This window comes from Palaemon carinicauda, chromosome 9 (assembly GCF_036898095.1).
Source record: "Palaemon carinicauda isolate YSFRI2023 chromosome 9, ASM3689809v2, whole genome shotgun sequence".
Lineage (NCBI taxonomy): Eukaryota > Metazoa > Arthropoda > Malacostraca > Decapoda > Palaemonidae > Palaemon > Palaemon carinicauda.
In genome coordinates this window covers 58871143-58897124 of record NC_090733.1, presented here as the reverse complement: position 1 = coordinate 58897124, position 25982 = coordinate 58871143, and the positions used below count along the sequence as shown (strand labels likewise).

At 43.4% G+C, this 25982-nt stretch overlaps 1 protein-coding gene across 1 annotated transcript in view; it reads left to right on the top strand.

Annotated features, from left to right (window-relative positions):
• LOC137646437 (sortilin-related receptor-like) overlaps window positions 1–25982 on the top strand; it is a 248303-nt gene that overhangs the window by 6507 nt on the left and 215814 nt on the right. The window contains exon 3 of the mRNA XM_068379537.1: window positions 15587–15893. Coding sequence (XP_068235638.1) covers window positions 15587–15893 — 307 coding nt within the window. The remainder of the gene's footprint in view (window positions 1–15586; window positions 15894–25982) is intronic.

The following is a 25982-nucleotide window of genomic DNA, read 5'->3' as shown; positions in this document are numbered from 1 at the left end:
GTTCCGAAGGACCTACCTTTCAGGTCTGACAAGACTACGAACACACTTAATTGGAACAAGATCCATATGTTCAGAAGGATTATCATTCAGAACTTGCTGTTTTTTATGAACTTGTTGAGTGGCGACAAGTTCAGAATGGCTCGTTGATATCTTGAGTCCTTCTCGTGAACACGAAGAAGCCTTTCCTGGAACTCGATGAGCTAAAGTTTTCTTACTAGCTAAAGTTTTCTTACTACCTGTATGCTCTGTTAGGTATACTCCTCCAGGAGGGTTTTGAACTGTAGGAGAAGGTAAGGAAATGATGTTAGGGACATTTCTGTTTCCCATCAATGGCTCATCTTGAATAGGCTTTGGATCGAAGGTCCTGCTATCCTGAAGGAAAGTTCCTCCTAGCCGAAGCGTCTTTATGCTTCGAGTAGTCAGTAGGCTTAGACTTTTGACCATCTGCCTGTAGCACCGTGGTCACTGGAATAGTGGGATGTTGTTGAGCAGCCCGGATATTTCCAGCATTTCTGATCTTTTTAGGTTGGGGACCCACAACCACAGAAGATTTTCTCTTTGAAGGAATGCCCCATTTTTGGAGAAGACCTATGTTCTCCATGGTGGCGTTCTTAATTACTTCCTTAGTGACCTCGTGTGGGAAGAGGTCTTTACCCCAGTTGTTGGAAGATATTAGCTTCCTTGTTTTGTGTTTTACTGTTGCATCAGCGAACACAAACACTCTACATGCTCTCCTAGCCTTCATAAAGGCGTAAAGGTCCTTCACCAAGATAGCCATATGCATTTTGGCTATGACCATGAGCATGTATGGGGTACTTTCGTAGGTTGAACACAACTCTATGTAGTTTTGTAGAGAAAGGGATGTTGCAAATCTGCCCTTTGACTCCTGTTCATTACACAAGAGCAACTCAGACAATTTAGGGAGACATACCTTGAATTGTCGACTTGCGACGTCCTTGTCTAATTTTCCTTCTGAAAATGTCAAATGGACTTCCTTCCAATCCTTTTCCTGTCCGGGAAAAGCTGGTGCAAAGGCTTGCACTCATCGAGTGTGGGACATGGCTTACCCGCCTCTACCGCTTTGGCAACAGAAGTAAATGCCTTCTCCATAAAGGGGAAGGAGAGTGAAGTAGGAGCAAGAAAGAAAGGGTGTCCGTTATTCAGTGAGAATACCTTCGACTCTGAATAACCCGCCTTTCTTAGACTACCTGAAAGGATAGTGTGTGCCTTATCATGGTCGAGAATCAAGACCTCCTTTGGTTCCGTTCCTTTTCTCGACTTTGGTTCGTACTTCAGTCGAACCCAACAATTAGGGAAAGCATCAAAGCTTGGCCAGAATTGAATTTGGTCCAAAGGAACAGCACCTATTTTCTCTGAGATGCAGAGATTGCCATTTGAAATCGGCATCTGCTCCACGAACCTCCAGGGATTGGTTATGGAGCATGTTGGTAGGTCTTGATTCATGGGTCGTTTGACTGACCCCTGGGAAGCGACAAGAGAAACTTTTATGAGGATTTATCTTGCGTTTTACTTCCTGCTTTTCGTTTTGTCTACGAAAGCTCTATATTTGATTCTTCAGCTGGATACATAATTGTACCACATTATCCAAATTAGTGGTAAAAGACGAAGATGTCGACATCGATGGCTCTAAAGCCGGCACAGGGGGAGGAAATTCCGACGCAACATTTTCCTCTTCTACCTTGGGGCATTTCTTGCCCTTAATCCCAAAGGTTTTTTGGCTGTCAGGGGATGTAGTTAGCTCCTGAGGCACCACTGTTTCCTCACTTGCTTCCGGAAATAGTTGCTTACGCATCCCGTCATTAGGTAGGAAAGGTCCCGGAGAGATCTTTTGAAAGCCTCTCACCCAGTTGCGTAATTTATATTGAGCTGTATCCCTAGTCTCTGTAGACTTGGGATTTTCAAAACCTTCGGACATTAATGTACGACATATATTGCAAACCTGTGGGTTCCAATAATGTAGGAATCTGGAAAAAATATTGCAGGGGGCATGAAACCTGCAAGTATTATGACCATAAAAATACTTACTCTTGGCCTTGCAGAGGACTGCAGCACAAGGTATCTGGTGTTCCTCCTGTAAAGAAAAGAAAACCAAATGAGTATACAATGGATTATCTCCTTGACAATCAACATGCAAATGTCCTTTACAATAGAGTAGCTTAGGATAGTAAGCTATAAAGGGATAGTAGGAGATACATACTTGTGTACCCCTGTGAGCAAATGCTGTTGCCTCCCCTCAGTATTAACTACATGGAGATTTCTCTATAGAGTAACTCCAAGTAGAAGGACTCTTACCCCTAGGGGTAGAGAAGTATCAAATCACTGTCCCAAAATAATGTTAATACTGTGGGGTCAGGATGACTGATTCTTGATCAGAATATTGAAGAAACTATTCATTCAATATATGAATGGTACCAGCAGAATGCTCGTACAAGGGTACCCAAGGTATGTCAGAAAATACTACTGTATCATGGTACTGTAGTTTTCTAATTGCAGTAAGTCTATATTGCAATTTACTGGCTACTGTACATCATGTATTGTAGTCTAGTCATTATGCTGCCTTCATAGTAGCATATGACAGTATGGTCCATCTAGCATGAAGCCAGCTGGACTAGGAAAATAAAGACATATATTTGTATATCCCACTCAGCCTATTTGCTGTAGTCTTCCTACTATATTAAAATATAGAGTTTCCTGATCAGGGAGACTCAAGGAAAAAGGCTGCACCATTTAAGGGTTAGAGGTGTATTACTCCTGCCTTGAAGTGTTTGATATTGTAGGGTAATCCTAATACTGATTTCTAATCAGGATATTGAAGAAATCATATTCATTCAATATAGGATTGGGCTCAGCAAATGCCTGTGTTGGATATCCAAAATATATTGGAAATAACTACTAGTATAAACTATATAGTAGTTTTCTATCTGCAGTATATTCTATAATGCAGATATACTGGCTACCTGTATAAAATATACAGTAGTTCAGCCGGCATTTAGCCGGCATAGCTAGGTCTTACCGGCATACCCGGCATGCTAGCTAGAGAGAGAGAGAGATAGCATGGAAAAAAGGCTACTCCTTACTGTGAATGTATACAGTAATTAAGGATGTAAAAGTCTAATTTGACTGCCTTTTTCCAGAAAGAAGGTTCTAATAGAAGGGGAGAATGTACCATTCAGGCTTCCATGCAGCTACAGTACTATTGCCGACAAGGTACCGCCGATACACTGCCGGCTGGCAAGTCCAGCAGTACCAGTACAGTCGGCATGCTGTCAACTGAGTCAGCACTATCTGTGCCGGCCCGGCCGGCAGTACCCCAGCAATAGGACCTGTAGCAGCAGTCCAAGGGAGGACTGAAGAACCTTGGGAACAGAAGGGACTTCCCTCTCACGGCCATCATGGTTGCCGGCTAGGCCGACAATTGCCGACTGATGATGTGGTTGGCGGCAGTATGCTTTACCGTCAGCCAAAGACATGGCTCGAGAGGGAGTCTGGCTGGCTCCGGCAACCTACCAGCAAAGGAAGGTTGCAAGATGCCGGCCTAAAGAAAGACAATGGCTCAGCCATCAAAAGTGGACAGAGGGGTAGGGAACAGGGTCCTGTAACGAGTGTGAAAGGAACTGGCAAAAATTGTCAGTCCTACCACCTGTAAAAGAAACTCTTGTTTCGGTATTGGCAGAATCCCAGCGAACAGGAGAGACTCAGTTCTCCATCCCAGAGATTGCCGACACAGTTAAGGGGATGGCGGCACTGCCGCCTCCTCTCAACAAAGAAGAAACAGAGTTCCAGTGCCACGTATCCTAGGCTATAGAAAATTACTCTTCAGCCTAGAGTACTGTGGCATAGGACTAGTCTTTTAGTCGCAAGGAGAAGATGGTATCCTACCATAACTTCAAGTGCGGCTAATGAGGGCTAACCTCCATTGCCGGCCACCTAGCCGGCAGGAGAATGATGGTATCCTACAACCCATTCGCCCTGCCGGCAGGTCACCGACATAAGACTAAATACTCTGAGATTCTGACTAAATCCCAAAACCCGATGGTAAACCACAACCAACGGTTAAGGGAAGAGGCAGGACAAACCCTAAGTTAGCCATGTCTGAATAAAATTCAAGGCACGGCTATTAGGGTTGTAGCCTGAGGCTACACTTAGAGGGAAAGAGATTACCCTTAAGTCTCCGAAGAGACGTGTAATGTTTCATAACATTATAGGAGGTATCAGTCTCCACTGAATGAAAACAAAACACGAGGGTTACCGGGGAAAGTCTGAACGTATAGTAAAACTGTCTAGGTAAGGTTACCTAGGCTATACGAGATCTCGGTTACCTAAATCACCGAAACTCTAACTACAGTATACGATCAACAGAGAAAAGGGAAACAAAAATTATGCACATTATCAAAACTTTACAAGAGTAATTGCCTAAATAGCTAAATAATTAAAATAATTAAATAAAGCTATTAAAAACTGGAAGTCGTTTTGCTATCTAAATAACACATGCCTAACGAACGACGGCGCCATGGCGCCTCCAGTAACTGGCCTAGCTCTAAAACACAATAAAATACTCTAATTTCATTGTGAAACAGGAGCTAAATTATACTCATAGTAAAGACCCGATACTCAACTTTCCAGAGGTGGAAGAAGATGGAGAAAGAATAATAATAATCCTGTAAAACGATCGAAAAGTTAGATCACCAGGAAATATCACAGAGCGAGATCGCTACAAAAAAAGGAATGTCCGCCAGCGTGGGAATGGCGCTGTTGTATTCCCAATAGTATTACGAGAGCGGGGAGAGCCTTTGGACGGTTCCCTTTTATTTTGCCATCCTCCTCGAAGCCAAAACGCTGTTTGGGGTGCAGATTGCTATGGAGGCGTGTCAAGAATGCGTCCGCTGATATTATGCGATATCCTTGGGAGAAATTTTAAGGATATTCGCGCCAGGAGTTAGAATTCTGGATACCTAAAGGTAAAATTCTCTGGGAATATCACTGTAGTACATATATCCCTTAGGAAGCTACTTTAAGGAACTTCCATCACGACGACATGGCTTGAGCCCAAAAAATTATTTAGCGTGCATCCAAAAACAAGCTCTTGTCATTAACTTCGTCAGGTAGTTATTTAATTTAAACTTACCATCAAAATACTTTATAATCTTTATTTGTTACCATTATTTATTGACAAAACATATATTTTAAAATCTCTTTTATTTGTTATTATTTATTGACAAAACATACATGTGAAGGAAAAATTTAGGTTAGTAAATAAGTTTTGATTCACATTTCCTCAGTAATTATTTGAAAACTATGCTATTTGGTCAAAATACTTCCTACCAACCAGCTAATATGAAACTCTTCCAAGCTAAAAGGGCATCCTTGTGAAAGAGTGCAAATCTGCATCATTAAAAAAATAAGCACTCTATAGGCAAATGAGACGATTCATTTCAGTACGAGCTACATGTGCCAACAGTTATCACAAGTTCAAGGCGTGTTAACTGCCGAGGCTACACTAGGTGGTATCCCACTGCCATTTAAATTAGAATAAACAGTTTTGCAGCTCTAGCTGAAATTTAAAAACTTTAACATTTGCATTCCTGGCTCTATGTGAACCATACAATAAGCCACATTATTAATGATGGTACAGAGAGGTTGCTCATGATTGCCTACTTTACTTCAGTGGCCACTCATATATTAGGATTCAAACTACCAACTTGGTCTTCAGTCTCTTATAATGGAAAAGCAAGGGTTTTGCAATGAAAGAATCGGAAGTAAATTGAGAGTGAGGGGCTTGCAATGAGGCTGTAATACACCTAATTACTGAAAAAATTCCTAGTAAGTTGCTTAAGGTAAGTTTTGATGCTGCTTATTCTGTTGTCTTTTGAGACATCTGACTAAAGGAATTAATGTGTTTGATAGTGATTTGTTTGGATCCACCCCAACCAAAAATTGGTCAGTGACTTGAACTTATATTGTATAGTAACCAAGCTGGAAAAATTCTGTCACCTTGTTATATGCGTACAGACTCTGAAGATATGACTCATTTTTTCCTAAGTTCATAACATTGAAAAAATTTACTTCATATCTTGAACAGGTTAGGTTCTTTGTAGGGAGTAGGTTGGCCAGGGCACCAGCCATCCATTGAGATACTACTGCTAGAGAGTTATTGGGTCCTTTGACTAGCCAGACAGTACTACATTGGATCCCCCTCTGGTTATGGCTCATTTTTCCTTTGCCTACACATACACCAAATTCTTTCCATAATATGCTCAGTCTTCATACACCTGACACCACTGAGATTATTAAAACAAGTCTTTTTCACTTTAGTTGTTAACTACTAGCTACTTTTCTCTTGGTAAGGGTAGGAGAGACCTAAGCTATTGTAAGCAGCCTCTTCTAGGAGGACACCCCAAAATCAAACCATTGTTTTCTAGTCTTTGGTAGTGCCATAGCCTCTGTACCATGGTCTACCTCTGTCTTGGGGTAGAGTTCTTATGCTTGAAGGTACACTCGGGCATACTACTTTACCTTATTTTTCTGTCGCTTCCATTTTGAAGTTTTTATAGTTTATATATGTATATATATATATATATGTTATATATATATATATATATATATATATATATATTTATATATATATATATATATATATATATATATATATATATATATATATACATTAGATATATTCAACTGTACTCAACATCTGTTTGTTTTGTTTGTGTCTAAAAGATACAAATTTCCTGGGTGTGAAAGGCTATTTTCCTTTGGCTCTGGAAGAATTGATAGTGTGCAAGGTGTTAACAGAGAGGCAAGGTGAATGCGAGTAAAGTTTATTTAATAGATAACGAGCTTATTTATAAGCAGTTGAGAGCAATAATGTCTTAGAAATTCAAACAACGTGAAACATGCAACTGCAAACTTAAACAGGTTGTTTTATTATCAGTGTGGGAGGGAGTGAGAGAAAAAAAGCAATACCATTACATTATACAGTATTATTATTATTATTATTATTATTATTATTATTATTATTATTATTATTACTACTTCCTAAGCTACAACCCTAGTTGGAAAATCATAATGTTATCTATAAAGCCCAGGGGCCCCAACAGGGAAAGTAGCCCAGTGAGGAAAGGAAACAAGGAAAAATAAAATATTTTGCAACAACGTAAAAATAAATATTTCCTATATAAACTATAAAAACTTTAACAAGACAAGAGGAAGAGAAATAGGATCTAATAGTGTGCCCAAGTTTACCCTCAAGCAAGAGAACTCTAACCCAAGACAGTGAAAGACCATGGTACAGAGGCTATGGCACTACTCAATACTAGAGAACAATGGTTTTATTTTGTGGTGTCTTTCTCCTAGAAGAGCTGCTTACCATAGCTAAAGAGTCTCATCTACCTTTAGCAAGAGGAAAGTGGCCACTGAACAATTACAATGCAGTAGTTAACCCCATGAGAGAAGAATAATTGCTTGGTAATCTCAGTGTTGTCAGATGTATGTGGAGAACATGTAAAGAATAGGCCAGACTATTTGGTGTATGTGTAGGCAAAGGTAAAGTTAACCATAACCAGAGAGAAGGATCCAATTTAATACTGTCTGGCCAGTCAAAGAACCCCATAACTCTAGAGGTAGTATCTCAACGTGTGGCCAGTGGCTCCCCCTCCCCAGTAATATGGAGGCCAAAACCGAAGTAATTGAATGTGTATGTACTGAAGGGGTTGGTGATAGCGGTCTTGGAGATGTCTTCTGGGTTCATGGGCACCTGATAATATCCCTTCAAGAAGTCGAGAGTGGAGAACACATTTGCTTTGTACAAGTAGGTCAGCAATATTAGGAGGGGATAGGGATCCTGACTTTGCGACCCAGGCTGCATCGTTGAAAGTGTCGCCCTTTGCCCACAGAGAAGTGTTAGCTTGGGTCCAGCGTGCTGAGGTTCAGTTTTGCATCATGGGCGTGACTTGCTCAAGCAGCAAAGGAGACTCTGTCCTCGTAGCAATCCCCAAGAATATTTTCACAAAAATTCAAACAATTTAAGACATGCAATGTCAAGCTTGAACAAGTTTTATTATCACTGCAGGAGAGAGTTAGAGATAAAAGAAGCAATAGCATTTCATTGTATGAGCGTGTATGAAACCTATAGTACTATAGTAATCTCTTTCTCAGGAAGGTTTTTTTGTCATGTATTATGGGTGAATTTCCTTGTATATTTTTGTACAAATTGGTACCAATTTTGTCAGGAGTATATGTGAATCTGCAGATAGGAGGGTTGACTGTACATGTAAGTGCTATTTTGATATTCTATCATCCAAGTATTTGATAAAGACTAGTTGCTATTTCATATAAATCTTGTGTAAGTTTTTAACTAAACTTTTGTTTACTGAGAGTGTATGTCTATAATTATTGAGTTCGAGGTAATAAGTGATTTCTCATAGTTAGGCAAAATGACAAATCTAGCAAGGCTTCAGAACCAAATGTGCTGAAAAATTTAAAGATTTACTCCCAGTAATAATGATAGTTTGTTCCGACACAGAGACTTACCTCGAAACACTTTCTTAGGAGGTTACCCGGTAACTCCTCTCCGACGACCAGAGTTTTACGTAGTTTACCCTACCTCCATGTTCTATACTGTCCTGATTAGCAGGAGAGAACGTGACCTGGGGGCAATGCCCGATGAAGGTTGCGTGGCTTTGAGAACGACCCGGCAGTAAGTTTTCTGGTCGCGTCGTGTGCACACGTGCTACACGTCGCTCCTCTTACTCCGTGCGACCCCCTTTGTGTTTGATTCCACGTGCTTCCCACGTGGTCTGGATCCCTTAGTGTGTGTTTAGTGCCTTACCTACGTTCTTTTGAATTCGCTCCCTTGTGCTTTCCTAGTGTTTTAGTGCTTTCCCTTTTGGTTTTCTTGTGTCTACGGCCCTTTGTGTTGCGATATGGAGCACGTTCGCCGTTGTCCTGGGCCTAGAGCCGGTAGATCGTGCGGGGCTTTTCTGTCCAAGCCCGATGTTGACCCGCATACGCTGTGTACCTCGTGTAGGGGTAAAGCTTGTTCGCCGTCGGACAAGTGTTCCGAATGTGCCGATTGGACCGAGGTCCAGTAGGTAAAATTCCGCACCAAAAAGAAGGCGTCGAAGAAGTCCCCTAGGAAGACTAGCGTTTCTTCCCCTGCGACTTCAGCAGGAGAAGGGTCAGGTAGGGTACATCCTTCATCCCCTACCCAGAGTAAGGGACGAGGTAAGTCCAGGGAGAACAAGCAGATGGCTCCGCTTTCCCAAGAGAGGGAATTTGTTGGCGATTCTTCGTCTGCCAAGGCAGTTCAGGCGCCCGTAAGTGAGTGTAGTGGGGGTCCGGGGGACGTGGCTCTCTCACATAGGGGCCGCGTCTCGTCGGGGGACCCCATGTGGTCTAATAGTGTCCCTTTTTCTTCGTCAGGTTCCTGGGTGGAAGTTCCAGGGGCATCAGCGACGGAGGGCGTCGTCGGCAGAGAGGAGTCCCCGCAAGAGGATCCATTGGCTTGGGACATACCGAGGACTCCGATGAGGTCCCCACTGGACATGGAGGAAGGCCTAAGCGAGTCCTTCCCCTGTTTGGCGGGCCCGTCGGGGTGGTTGCCGCCGAAGACTTCGCTACAGGAGAGTCTCCCCATTCCATCTACGTCAGGGGTACGGCGTAGCCCCAAGAAAACACAGTCACGTGCTAGGTCTCGTTACGGGGGTAAGTCTTACTCGTCAGGACGTGACTCTTCGGATTCGTCAAGCAGTGAACGGCGGAGACGACAGAGGAGGAAACGAGATCGGTCGGTGCGGAGGAACTCCCCGTCGCGGTCTCTCAAAAGGTCTCGGGACAAGATGAGTCCCCGTTCCCCTCCACCCAAAAGCAGGAGACCAGTCTCCCCGAAAGGGACGTGGAAACGAGATCGGTCTGTGCGGAGGAACTCCCCTTTGCGGTCTCCCACAGGATCTCGGGACAGGGTGAGTCCCCGTTCCCCTCCACCCAAAAGCAGGAGACCAGTCTCCCCGAAAGGGACGTGGGTTTTCGTCCCGGGAAACAACTTGAAAGACTTTTCCAGGTCTATTAGCTCGACACCTGAGTGGGCAAGAGACTGTCCTCCTAGAAGGGCCTCCACGTGCCGCGCCAGGGAGTCACCAGGTGAGCGGAGGGCTGCGTCTTGCAGGCCTAAGACCCGTCCTGGAGACGCTTATTCCGCCCAGCGGAGGGAGCCGTCGTCTAGGCTGGGCAGCCTCGACAGGTCCCCCATCGGGAATCTAGACGGGGACGGACACCTCCGTCGAACTATCTCACGGAGGACACCGTTTCGCCGAAAAAGGCCTCGAAGAGGAGAGAGACGGTGGACGCCGAAGGTAAAGGGAACCGAGGGCCCCGTCATCACGGCGGAGACCGAGATCACGCATCGCCCCATCGGTCGGAAGGAGGGGAGGGCGAGTCGTCGGTGACGGAGGACTCCGCGTACAGGAGAGTCCTTGCCTTAATTAGGGGTTATAACAACCTTATAGAACCCGCCACTCAGGAGGAAGAACCCTGGACTTTAGTCCTGAACAAGTTCATAGCCGTCCCCGCCCAGAAAAAGTCCTCTCTCTCCCTTCCCGAGGCCAGTAACGTGGGGATTGGAAGGACTCGCATCGATAGGGTCATATCCCGCAATAGCGACTCCTGCAGGGGCTACAGCTCAGCAAAGCTCTTACAGGGTTTGAAGTCGCAAACAAAGTACTACACTTTGGAAAATAGGCCGACCGGTGCTTGCAAGACCGAGGAAACCCTAGACATCCTGTGCCAGGGCATCTCCGACGGGAGGGCATTGTCAGCATCTACCTTCTTCTCCCCTTCCGAGTCTGCAATGATGGAGGAGATGTCTAAGGACTTGGTTAATGTGGCCTCCTGGCTGGATTGGTGGGCCACCACCCTCGTAGGCACCCAGATGCCTACAGACTCCATGGAGCCTGCAAAACGGGAGGCTCTGAATGAGTTGCTGGGGTCAGGTAGCCGCGCCCTTAAATTCCTGACCTTTCAGTCTTTAGCTCTCTCCGCAAACTGGATTCTCCGGAGAAGAGACGCCCTAGTCAAGAACCTTCCCATTAAGATTCCCGACAGGGAAGTGAAAGCCTTGAAGACCTGCTCCGTCTGGGGGGACAGCTTATTCCTACGAAGAAGGCGGAAGATGTCGTGGAGAAGTTGGCCAAAAAGAGGGAGCTACCTACCCTGAAGCCACAGACTGCGCGCCGCCCCGTCTTCAGGAGGCCAGTGACGGAAGCACCCATGGCCGCGCGTGCCGCACCAACTCAAGGAAGGAGGGAACCCTCATCAGGACAGTGGCCTTCCTCTGCGGTTCCCCCCCGAAGAGGATCATCATCTACCCCTCCAATGTATAGGTCTTCTTTCTTCTCCTCCAGGAGAGGTCGGGCAGGCCGTTCCTCCCGTAGGAAATAAGATGGGAGGCCCCCCTCCCCTGCCCAAGCCTCAGGTAGGGGGATGCCTCAGACTCACTTGGCAAGCATGGAAGCTCCACGGAGCAGATCCGTGGACAGTAACAGTACTAAAAGAGGGCTACAGGATTCCCTTCATGGAAGACACCCCCCCCCCCTCTGGTTCCAGCAACACAGGCGGACTGGTTGGTGCCCAAGGACCTGGCGAAGAGAGCAGCGCTGGACGAAGAGGTCACGACGATGCTGCAGAAGGGAGCCTTAGAAACAGTGAAATTCCCGGGTCCGGGGTTCTACAGCCGCCTGTTCCTAGTGGAAGAAGCGACAGGAGGGTGGAGACCTGTAATAGACCTGTCAGCCCTCAACAAATTTCTCAGGAAAGTAACCTTCAAAATGGACACTCCAAGAACGGTCATGGCATCCTTGAGGGAGGGCGACTTTATGATTTCTATAGACCTCAAGGACGCCTACTTCCAAGTGCCTATTCATCCATCGAGCAGGAAGTTTCTCCGGGTGAAGTGGGGTGCCCAGGTGTTACAATTCAAGGCCCTGTGCTTCGGTCTTTCAACAGCCCCCCAGGTATTCACAAGGGTCTTTACGACGGTCTCCATATGGGCCCACAAACGGGGCATTCGACTCATCAGGTACATGGACGACTGGCTACTCCTTTCATCCTCAAAGGAAGACTTGAAACAGCAGGGCGAAGATCTTCTTCAATTGTGCAAAACCCTGGGCATCGTGGTCAACTTGGAGAAATCGCAGCTAACCCCATCCAACAGGATGACTTACCTGGGAATAGTCCTGGATTCATTACAGGTCAAGGCATTCCCAGCCACGGACAGGCTGGACAACCTGGATCGAGTGCTCCGGCCCTTCCATCTTGGTCGCCCCAGAAGAGCGAAGGATTGGCAGAGGTTGGTAGGACACCTGGTGTCCTTAGAGAAGCTGGTACCTGACGGGAGACAGAACCTAAGGGTGGTTCAATGGAACTTAAAAGAACATTGGAACCAGAAAAGTTCCCCAGACATTGTGGTGCCACTCCTTCAGGAGACCAGGAAAGCCTTGGAGTGGTGGCAGGATCGGTCGAACACCCTAAGAGGGAGACCACTGTCCTCCCAACCTCCGGAGGTCCTTCTCTTCACGGACGCATCGAAGGACGGGTGGGGAGCCAATCTCCGGGAAAAGACAGCAAAGGGGACGTGGTCAGAAAGGGAGAAGTCCCTACACATAAATATCCTGGAAATGAGAGCGGTCCAAGAAGCCTGCAACCACTTCGAGGAGGACATGAGAGGGCATTCGGTGGCCCTAATGTCAGACAATGCAACGGTGGTGGCTTACGTGAAGAAGGAGGGGGGACTGAAATCAAAGGAGTTGTGTGAACTAGCCCTTCAAATCCTAAAATGGGCGGAACAGAAGGACATCATCCTGACGGCAAGGTTCATTCCGGGGAAGAACAACGTCCTAGCAGACGGTCTCAGCAGGGTGGGGCAAGTGGTAGCGACAGAATGGTCCCTACACCCACAAGTGGCAAGCTACATTATCCAGATGTGGGGATCCCCGGTAATGGATCTGTTTGCAACAAGGTTGAACGCTTAACTCCCCGTATTTTGTTCTCCCGTCCCAGATCCGAAGGCGGCAATGGAAGACGACTTTCAGCACAAGTGGGACGGTCTAGACGTATACGCCTTCCCCCCTTCTCCCTGATAAGACAAGTCCTCAACAGAGTAAGGGCAGCAACCAACCTAAGGATGACTTTGGTAGCGCCTTGGTGGCCGGAGAGAGAATGGTTCGCGGACCTAAGGAACCTCACCGTTCTACCTCCTTGGCCTCTACCCGACAGGTCAGACCTATTAAAACAACCACACTTTCAGCGGTTTCACAGAAACCCGCAAGCCCTTCGTCTTCATGCCTGGAGATTATCCAGCGGCTCCTGAAGAAACAAGGGTACTCCGGCAAGACAGCCAGGAGGATGTCGCTGTACCTGAGGAAATCATCCACAGCCGTCTACCAGTCTAAGTGGACGGTATTCGTGAAGTGGTGCAGGGACAAGAAGATAGAGCCCCTGGAAGCGTCAGTGCCCATGATAGCAGACTTCATGGTACATCTCAGGGACAAGTTAGCCATGTCAGTCCCAGCGATCAAGGGAGTTCGGGCGGCCCTGGGTCAAGTCTTTCTTCTCAAGGGCATAGATCTCGGCTCCTCCAGGCATATCTCCATGCTTATCAGGGCTTTCGAACAATCATGCCCCCCTTCCGCCCCTAGAATCCCGAGTTGGGACTTGGCGCGAGTCCTAGATATGCTACGGAAACCACCATTCGAGCCCTTAAAGGACATTGATGACAAGAATCTCACGCTCAAGGCGGTTTTCTTGCTAGCATTAGCCTCAGCTAAGAGGGTGGGCGAGCTACACGGACTGTCATTTGAGGTGGAACACTCTAGGGGATGGAAGGAGGTAACCTTTAAGTTTGTCACATCCTTCGTCGCCAAGACTCAGAACCCCTCGGTGTGGGATCCGAGGTTTGAGAGCTTTTCTATTACGGCAATCCCGAATAAAGGAAACCCGGAGGACCTAAAATTGTACCCGGTCAGGGTTATTAGGAAATACCTTAAGATAACGGCAAACCTCCGCCCGTCTATCAAGAATCTCTTCGTCTCATGGGGTAAAACAAAGAAAAACATATCCAAAAATACGGTTTCGTTCTGGCTCAGGAAAGTGATCATGCAAGCCTACTTAAAAGAAGGTCTTCCTACAGCAGGGAAACCCAGGGCTCACGATGTTAGGGGCATTAGCACCTCTCTAGCATTCGAAAAGAACATGTCAGTAGCTCAGGTTCTTCGAGCGGGAACTTGGTCCAACCAGTCGACCTTCACTGCACATTATCTCAAGGACTGTACGAGAAAGTCCCTAGATGGGTTTTCCATCGGGCCGGTCATCTCAGCCCTTCATTCGATTTGACGGCTCAAGCCCCAGGCTCAATCGCGAAACATAAAGAATCTAGACACAAGGAGCTGAGTTCTATTTTTCCCTTTTCTCACTTTCTCTTACCATCAGTCGTCATCAAGAATATCGCTCATTACACAAGACGGAAATTCGCCAATATCAAGCACAACGAAGACATTGCAGAAGGGTAAGTGTTATATCACACTTAATGAGTCTCTTGTGTAGTTTAACCTACTGTCCATCGGGGTCAGGGGTTAAGGGCACTCCCTCCTCCTAAGGTGTAAGTCTCCTAAGAAAGTGTTTCGAGGTAAGTCTCTGTGTCGGAACAAATCACAAATTTTAAGTAATTTGTATTTTTCCTAACAATACTTACCGAGAAACACTTTCGAGTTATGGCTCCCCCAACCGTCCCCGCAGTGCCCCACTGACCTCGTGGTATTGTTCCTTACATAAAACTTACTGCCGGGTCGTTCTCAAAGCCACGCGACCTTTATCGGGCATTGCCCCCAGGTCACGTTCTCTCCCGCTAATCAGGACAGTATAGAACATGGAGGTAGGGTAAACTACGTAAAACTCTGGTCGTCGGAGAGGAGTTACCAGTAACCTCCTAAGTAAGTGTTTCTCGGTAAGTATTGTTAGGAAAAATACAAATTACTTGAAATTTATGATTTTCATAGTTTTTTTTTCTGTATTTTTTGGAAATTAATCACATTTCCCCCTGAAAAGTAATTAAAATGTTCATATCAATGTTTTTAGTCAGTTTATTTGTAATTTGGTGTGGTAAGAAATGTTTTTTTTTTTAAAGTTATATTGCTCTGTTATAGCAATGAATTTGGAAGTGATATTATACAGTACTATTGTACCAAGACTAAAGTTACTGGCACTTTGCGAATTATGTGTATTGTCCCAACTATACTTTATTACTCTCTGCCATTTACTTTTCCTTGTTACTTCATTGTCTTCCTACATAGTTGTGCAACTTCTTTCATTTTACATTGATCCAATTTTCACCTCTCGTATAAGAACAAATACTTTGGGATAGCACTACAAGTATATAAATCTGGCTTAGAATAGTAGTCTCATTAAACTGATTCTTAATAATAATGATGATAATCTTCGTTATGATACTGTAATTCAAAACTGCATAAAAAAAAGTGATCAAATTTTAACACTATTTTCTATTATGTTTAATTAATAGGACTTGGAAGTGTGATGGGGAAGCTGACTGTCATGATAAATCTGATGAGGTTGACTGTACTGATGTACCTAGCACAAATGTACCACCTTCCATACCGTTTGGCCCACTCGTCCCAACGACAAGTGTAAATTGTACTGCTCTTATGTTCAAATGCCATAATGCAAACTGTATTCCCTTTTGGTGGCGATGTGATGGCTTGGATGACTGTGGTGATACTTCAGATGAAGAAGATTGTGGTCATGGAGGCTCCAGGAATGTGACAGTTTCACCAGCGAGAACAGATGTGCCTTCTCACACATGTAAAGCTGTAAGTATCATTTTTAATGCGAACATTTTATTCATCTCCGTTTCTCTCTTAATGAAATCATACGAGACTAGCAGTGTGAAGTAATGATCTCATTAAATTACTTCTTATTATTTTTATTGTTTGTTATATTAATTGCAATAGTAATGATACCGAAATACTATCCTTTTTTACTGTAATCATAAGCAATGAGTCTATTGGTTTTGAATGTAAATTTTATCTTGAAGCTCGACTTGGAATGAGATACTCCTTAATCCAACACAAGAGAAGCCTCTCCATTTTTTCATTTACATCACTTCGTAGCTTCGACAGGATGATTAGGCCTTTCGAAGGCTTCGTGCTTGTAATAGCATCCATATGTTTGAGGATAATACATATTGTCTATGTACTCCTATGGTAATGGCGGGCCCGCTCAGACACTCGTACACCACACTCACGCTTCTCGATACTTTCACGTTTTACTTCCGTCGTCATCATGCTCTTTTTCTTATCACTGCCCTGGTTTCCATTCCTTGCTTTGGACCCATTATTATTGAGTTAATTGTCCACAAATTGACATTAAAGATAAGCAAATAATGCAAATTGTACAAGTGATTCAGACATTGGAGATCTCACAAGATGAACAAGCATTGGGGGCCTCGAGGGAAGCTCCCACACGCTCGTCTACTAGCATCAGCATCTGTAAACGTGCTCGTATCTAAAGTTTTTGCTTGTATCTCAGTGCAAAAATTTACTCGGCCGCTTGCTCGTATCTCAAATTGCTCATATGTTAGGATGCTTTTATCTCAAGGTTTTATTATATATATATATATATATATATATATATATATATATATATATATATATATATATATATATATATATATATATATATATATATATATATATATATATATATATATATATATATATATATATATATATATATATATATTATATATATATATGGATAAAAGTATGTATATATATATATATATATATACTTACATACATATACCAAGGCACTTCCCCCAATTTTGGGGGGTAGCCGACATCAACAAAAGAAACAAAACAAAAAAGGGGACCTCTACTCTCTACGTTCCTCCAGCCTAACAAGGGACTCAACCGAGTTCAGCTGGTACTGCTAGGGTGCCACAGCCCACCCTCCCACATTATCCACCACAGATGAAGCTTCATAATGCTGAATCCCCTACTGCTGCTACCTCCGCGGTCATCTAAGGCATCGGAGGCAGCAGCAGGGCCTACCGGAACTGCGTCACAATCGCTCGCCATTCATTCCTATTTCTAGCACGCTCTCTTGCCTCTCTCACATCTATCCTCCTATCACCCAGAGCTTTCTTCACTCCATCCATCCACCCAAACCTTGGCCTTCCTCTTGTACTTCTCCCATCAACTCTTGCATTCAACACCTTCTTTAGCAGACAGCCATTTTCCATTCTCTCAACATGGCCAAACCACCTCAACACATTCATATCCACTTTAGCTGCTAACTCATTTCTTACACCCGTTCTCACTCTCACCACTTCGTTCCTAACCCTATCTACTCGAGATACACCAGCCATACTCCTTAGACACTTCATCTCAAACACATTCAATTTCTGTCTCTCCGTCACTTTCATTCCCCACAACTCCGATCCATACATCACAGTTGGTACAATCACTTTTTCATATAGAACTCTTTTTACATTCATGCCCAACCCTCTATTTTTTACTACTCCCTTAACTGCCCCTGCCCCCAACACTTTGCAACCTTCATTCACTCTCTGACGTACATCTGCTTCCACTCCACCATTTGCTGCAACAACAGACCCCAAGTACTTAAACTGATCCACTTCCTCAAGTAACTCTCCATTCAACATGACATTCAACCTTACACCACCTTCCCTTCTCATACATCTCATAACCTTACTCTTACCCACATTAACTCTCAACTTCTTCTCTCACACACACTTCCAAATTCTGTCACTAAACGCCCAAGCTTCTCTTCTGTGTCTGCAACCAGTACAGTATCATCCGCAAACAACAACTGATTTACCTCCCATTCATGGTCATTCTCGTCTACCAGTTTTAATCCTCGTCCAAGCACTCGAGCATTCACCTCTCTCACCACTCCATCAACATACAAGTTAATCAACCACGGTGACATCACACATCCCTGTCTCAGCCCCACTCTCACCGGAAACCAATCACTCACTTCATTTCCTATCCTAACACATGCTTTACTACCTTTGTAGAAACTTTTCACTGCTTGCAACAACTTTCCACCAACTCCATATAACCTCATCACATTCCACATTGCTTCCCTATCAACTCTTATCATATGCTTTCTCCAGATCCATAAACGCAACATACACCTCCTTACCTTTTGCTAAATATTTCTCGCATATCTGCCTTACTGTAAAAATCTGATTCATACAACCCCTACCTCTTCTAAAACCACCCTTTATTTCTAAGATTGCATTCTCTGTTTTATCCTTGATCCTATTAATCATTACTCTACCATACACTTTTCCAACTATGCTTAACAAACTAATACCTCTTGAATTACAGCACTCATGCACATCTCCCTTACCCTTATATAGTGGTACAATACATGCACAAACCCAATCTACTGGTACCATTGACAACACAAAACACATATTAAACAATCTCACCAACTATTCAACATCTCAGCTCTCACACCATCCATACCAGACGCTTTTCCTACTCTCGTTTCATCTAGTGCTCTCCTCACTTCATCTATTGTAATCTCTCTCTCATTCTCATCTCCCATCACTGGCACCTCAACACCTGCAACAGCAATTATATCTGCCTCCCTATTATCCTCAACATTCAGTAAACTTTCAAAATATTCCGCCCATCTTTTCCTTGCCTCCTCTCCTTTTAACAACCTCCCATTTCCATCTTTCACTGTCTCTTCAATTCTTGAGCCAGCCTTCCTTACTCTCTTCACTTCTTTCCAAAACTTCTTATTCTTTTCATATGAATGACCCAATCCCTGACCCCACCTCAGGTCAGCTGCCCTCTTTGCCTCACGTACCTTGCGCTTTACTTCCACATTTTTCTCTTTATATTTTTCATACTTCTCTACACTATTACTCTGCAGCCATTCTTCAAAAGCCCTCTTTTTCTCTTCCACTTTTACCTTCACTCCTTCATTCCACCATTCACTGCCCTTCCTCATGCTGCCTCCAACAATCCTCTTGCCACACACATCACTTGCAATCCCAACAAAATTTTCTTTTACTAACTTCCACTCCTCCTTTAAATTGCCAGTTTCTCTTACTTTCACTTCGTCATATGTCATTTTCAACCTTTCCTGATATTCACTTTTTACCCCCAGTTTTATTAGCTCTTCAACCCTCACTAGCTACCTTTTACATTCACCTACTCTATTCCCCCACTCTTTTGCTACAACTAATTTTTCTTCCACCAAAAAATGATCAGACATACCGTTAGCCATACCCCTAAACACGTGCACGTCTTTCAATCTTCCAAACATTCTTTTAGTTATCAACACAATCCATTAATGCCCTTTCTACTGCTCTTCCATTTGCCACTCCTCTTACCCATGTATACTTATTTTTATCTTTCTTTTTAAAAAGCTATTACTTATCACCATCTCTTGCTCAACACACATATCCACCAGTCTCTCACCACTCTCATTTTCACCTGGTACGCCATACTTCCCAATGACACCTTCTACCTCTCCAGCGCCCACTGTAGCATTTAAATCACCCATGACAACTACATAATTCCCTCTACCCAGTCCTTCTACACACCTAGTTAATTCATTCCAGAACTCATTCCGCTCTTTTTCACTTTTCTCACTACCTGGCCCATACGCACTGACAAACGCCCAACATTCCCTACCCAACCTAACCCTTACCCACATTAACCTAGATGATATCTCCTTCCATTCCACTACTTTACCTGTCATCCATTCACTCAGCAATAAAGCCACACCCTCTCTCGCTCTTCCCCTTTCAATCCCAGACACTCTACCAGACATTTCACCAAACATCACTTCACCCTTTCCTTTTATCTTCGTCTCACACAAGGCCAAAACATCCATCCTTCTATTCCTAAACATGCTTCCAATTTCACATCTTTTACTCTCTATCGTACTACATCCACGCACATTCAAACACCCCAAATCTAGAGTGCGGGGAGCAGTCACTCTCCCCCCAGCTCCATCTCTTTGTTGCTGTCTCACAGGATGTAGATACAGGAGTGGGGGTTCCCAGCCCCCTTGTCCCGTCCCTTTTAGTCGCCTCTTATGACACGCAGGGATAACGTTGGCGCTATTCTAATTTTTATATGCCCCCGCAGCCACGGGGCATATATATATATATATATATATATATATATATATATATATATATATATATATATATATATATATATACATATATATATATATATATATATATATATATATATATATATATATATATATATACATACACACACACACACACACACACACACACATATATATATATATATATATATATATATATATATATATATATATATATATATATATATATATATATATATGTATATATATACATATATATATATATATATATATATATATATATATATATATATATATATATATATATAGGTGTCCGCCAAGGCTGCCTTCTGTCACCAACCCTGTTCCACATCTTCCTTGAACAAATTATGACAGATGCACTCGAAGATCATGTGAGCACAGTTAGCATCGGAGGACGAACAATCAGCAACCTTCAGTTTTCTGATGATATTGACGGCGTGGCAAGGAACGAAGATGAGCTGGTCAACCTCGTGAAACGTCTGGATGAAACATCAACCAGATACGGAATGGAAAGCGGTGCTTAAAAAAACAAAGCTAATGAGTAACAGCGACGAACCAATCAGAGCAAAAATCGTGGTCGGTGGTCAACAACTTGAAACAGTCCAACAATTCAAGTACCTTGGTGCAATCATCAGCCAAGAAGGATCCAAACCAGAAGTCCATGCAAGAATCGCGCAAACAATAGCGGCGCTAACAAAACTGAATCCAATCTGGAAAGACAAAAAAATGGCTGTCAAATCCAAATTGAGACTATTGCATGCCCTAGTCATTTCCATCCTTCTGTATGCTTGTGAATCCTGGACACTGACGGCAGAGCTACAGAGAAAGATCCAAGCTGCAGAAATGAGATGCTTCAGACGAGTGCTTGGCATCTCGTACATTGAGCATGTCACAAATGAAGAAGTCAACAGAAGAGTGAGACAACACCTGGGACGCTATGAAGATCTGCTGTCCACAGTGAAGAGGAGAAAACTAAAATGGTATGGCCACACAACAAGATCAAGCGGCCTGTCCTAGACAATTCTCCAGAGAACAGTTCAGGGGAAGAGGAGAAGGGGGCGGCAGAGAAAGAGGTGGACCGACAACATTGCTGAATGGACAGGAAAAACCTTCGCCCAGACCCAGGCACTCGCACACAACCGTGACAAGTGGAGGCTCCTATTGCGGTGTTCCACCGTGCAGCGCCCCTACGATCCTGGTGAATTATGGGATCGGTAACGGTATATATGTATATATATATATATTATATATATATATATATATATATATATATATATATATATATATATATATATATATATGTATATATATACGTATATATATACATACATATATATATATATATATATATATATATATATATATATATATATGTGTGTGTGTGTGTGTGTGTGCGTGTGTATGTATATTTATATATGTGTGTGTGTGAGAGACTAACAAAGCTACATTCCTAGTTGGAAAAGCAGGATACTATAAGCCTAAGGGCTCCAACAGGGAAAAATAACGTGATTAAAGGGAATAAGAAAATGGATAAACTACCTGAGAAGTTATGAACCATTAAAATGAGATTTTTAAGAACAATAATAACATTAAAACCTTTTTTATATAAACTATAAAAAAAAGACATGTCAGTGTTGAACATAAAAACATTTGTTTTATATATATATATATATATATATATATATATATATATATATATATATATATATATATATATTTTGTTACGATCCCGGTGTGTGAGTCTGGCCTTGCTTAAATTACTCAGGGCAGTAACAAAGGAAAGGAATAATGGAAAGGTCGCCAGTCGGCAATAAGACAAGGGATACCGACAAATAGATATATTTACAATAATATTTAGATAAAAATTAGTAAAAGAAAGAGGAGCACAACAGATAATTATATTTTAATATAAGCCACGAAGAGCTTAGAGTGGAGTTTGATGGACCGTGGAGGAGACTTCAGCACAGCAATCACGTTCCCTGGGAAGGAAAATAAATTGAATTATTAACAGAACACTTACTTTTACATGCTGGAAACACAATGAAGTCGTGTGGATAAAACCTTTGAGCAAATTAAATGAAAGTGCAAAGCTTAGGTATTTAAATACTACACGTGGGAATCAACACTGTCACAGGGTGAATTAATTAAGGTTAGAAGCAAACGGCACACATGGTTGGGATAGGGACTAGGATAAAAGGTTCAGTGGGTAGGATCTTTCTTTAAAGGATAAAAGGAAAAAATGGGATGTGATTAGGAAGGGATGGGAGGTTGGGTAAGGATAATGAGGATCTCAAAATCAGACACCTTACCTTAGTAAAAAGGACTCTGGTTCCTCCCTTGTGGAGGGTATGTCAGGTCCAGCCTCCCTGATGTCTTGAGGGTGAAGAGAGGAGATGTTTCCCTCATGGAGGTCGAGTAACGAAGAGCAAGACCCAGTTTTTCCTGGGTAGATTCAACCCCACTTTGCCCCCAATTGGGGGTGGTAGGGGGAATTGGCCTGACCGCTCTCCTATTGGTCAGGCTTTGTCACGTGTCCCTACATCCTTAACATCTCGCCTCCTTCCTTTTCCTGGGATCTTAACGCTGCCACATGGTTCATTAAGGCTGTCTGGAAATGAGACCTCAAAGGGAGTAAACTGGTATAGGATGGTTGGGGGGGTGGGTGAGACTCTGGGTAGCGTCCCAACGCTTGTGGCATTTCGACTCATCCTTGCTGGCGGGGTCTTTTATTTGAAAAAAGGTGGGGTAATGACCGCCAAGAATAACAGCCCCCCATTTTAGCAGAGATTTTGTCCTAGAACAGGACAAGAACTCTGCAAGCACCGTCTAAAGCCACTAGCCTTAATGACTCCTCCCTTAGTGAGTCTCACCACGATAATGAATTAATTTCTAAGCTGCAACTAGGGTCATAATTTTACCTTATTTTGATAGTAAATTAACTTTAAGTGCCACATAGAAATAAGCATTCTGGCTGTGAGGCAACCACAAAAAAAAAATGCAAAAATAAAAATTTAAATGCCACAAATGGTTAAAGTTAAGTGACCTAGTGCAGTTGGACACATGCTAATTAAGATAAATTGACATATCATGTGCAAAAGATAAAATAAATACATAAAAATACATTAAATGCAACCAATGGTGCCAAGATGGCCGCTCAAGTTTATCTACCTGGGGAGACACAAAGTCCAATTAAATTTTTTCATACCACCTAAATTAACTTACTATGACTACAGGCTAGGGACATGGCACTGTGCACTGAGCACTAATGCCTGGAGAGGACATCTCTCTCATCTAAGCTCTTTAGGCGCTTGACCTTCCAGTTGTAGTTCTGGAGGTCTATGCCCCACCTCATGAGCCCTTTATTTGTCTTATGTAGCTCAGTCAAGTAAGTTGCTGGGTTATGGTCCGTAGGACTGTCAGTGGCAACTCTTGGTTCACATGATTTGCATAAGCACACCTAGTTGTCACAGCTTCGAGGCAGCGCATGAAACGATCGATCATTGGTAATCAAAAAAGATTTCTGCGCTTACTCCTGGTCAAGGAACCTACATACCCCACCACTACATCATGAAAAGGAATACTTATTCCAGCCTCATCCGAGTAGGCAGGTGCCCTGTAGTCTTCCAGCCTCTCATCTAAATGCTGGAACCTGATGAGATCTGTCTGGCTCCTTGGGGTCTCGGCGCTGATGGGTGGTTCGCCTCATGCCTTTTCTGAGACCTCTGGCCTGGTGGTTGAGGTAGCCCTATTGCCAGTGGTGTTAAGTGGCACAGCTTCATCCGGGTTGAATTTGTGGGTACTCAACTCAGACTCATGGTGGGAAGAGGGAGACCCCTGGCCCTCCTTTGAGACCTCTGGCATGATGCTTGAAGGAGCCCTATCCCCTGTGGTGGAAAGTGGCACACCTTCACCAGAATTAACTTCTGGCGTACAAAGCTCAGACTCACTGCTGGAGGAGGAAGACTCTTGGGCCTCCTCACTTAGCCAAGCTACTACACCAAGGTCAATATTACCTACCAAGCTGTCTTCCCCTGCAGGTCGCGTCGTCACAGTTTTAGGCTGCGGCTTGGCAGCCTTCCTGCACCTGAGGGGCACTCATACCACCTTCATGGGCTCTTGACCCAAGGGCATGTTACAGCCCTCATATCCAAGACTGCTCACTGCCCTTAGTCCGCACCTCCTATGGAGCTGGGGCTTGGTTATCTGGAGTTCCACTGTAGGGAGTTCTTTGGTGACTCCTTCCATGCACTGGACCTCCCTGCAGTTGTCCTGCTGGACTTTGGCAACATAGGGTTGAGGTGGCGAGTTCTTGAGCTGTGCTAATCGAGCGTCTATTTCCCGGCTTCTTTAATTCATACGCTCTCGCTCTTTCTCTCGCATACTGCATCCTTTCTTTCTCCATTCTTCTCCGGGCATTGGCCTCATCCGTGAGTTCCCGCTCATACCTTCGCAATGCCTCTCCCTCATAGCCTTGTCGTTCTGCCAAATCCACAAATGCACTGATCTCAGCAGCAGTCATTTTGCTAAATTTTTGTGGAGACAGCGACCAGAACAAACTCAACCGCACAAGGTACGATGTTGACCGTGCAAGAAATTACACGGAGGGGAAAGACGCTCTAGCCTGACGCAAGAGTCTTATGGAAGGAAGAATGAAGATGGAGCTGGGCAGAATGCACAATGGCTGTAAAAATGCCTCTCGAGAAAGAACTATCACCAAATAGTAAGCCTCGCAAGTAATTAAACAGGAGCCTAACTTGAAAAAACAGGGAGCACGCCAAAGGGTGCGTGCGTAGGCTGGCTGGTTGCAATGCGTCCAAAACAAATAACAATATATGTGACAACTGTGCTAGACAATAAAAAATGGAATCACAACTATGGGTGACCCTCTATGCTAGTCATAAAAAATGGGATCACAACTATGGATGAACCTCTATGCCAGTCATAAAAGAAATGGAATCACAAAAATGGGTGACCCTCTATGCTATTCATAAAAATTGGAATCACAACAATGGGTGAACCTCTATGCTAGTCATAAAATAAATGGAATCACAACAATGGATGAACCTCTCTGCTAGTCATAAAAAAATGGAATCACAAAAATGGGTGACCCTTTATGCTAGTCATAAAAAAATGGAATCACAAAAATGGGTGACCCTCTATGCTAGTCATAAAAAATGGAATCACAACAATGGGTGAACCTCTATGCTAGTCATAAAAAAATGGAATCACAACAATGGATGACCCTTTATGCTAGTCATAAAAAATGGAATCACAACTATGGGTGAACCTCTATGCTAGTCATAAAAAAATGGAATCACAACTATGGGTGAACCTCTATCCTAGTCATAAGAAAAAATGGAATCACAACTATGGATGACCCTCTATGCTAGTCATAAAAAAAAGATGGAATCACAACAATGGATGACCCTATATGCTAGTCATAAGAAAAATGGAATCACAACTATGGGGGAACCTCTATGCTAGTCATAAAAATAATGGAATCACAAGTATGGGTGACCCTCTATGCTAGTCATAAAACATTGAATCACAACTATGGGTGAACCTCTATGCTAGTCATAAGAAAAATGGAATCACAGCTATGGATAACTCTCTATGCTAGTCATAAAATAAAATAGAATCCCAACAATGGATGAATCTCTATGCTAGTCATAAAAAAATGGAAACTCCACGATGTGTGACCCTCTATGCTAGTCATATGAAAAAATGGAATCTCCACGATGTGAGAC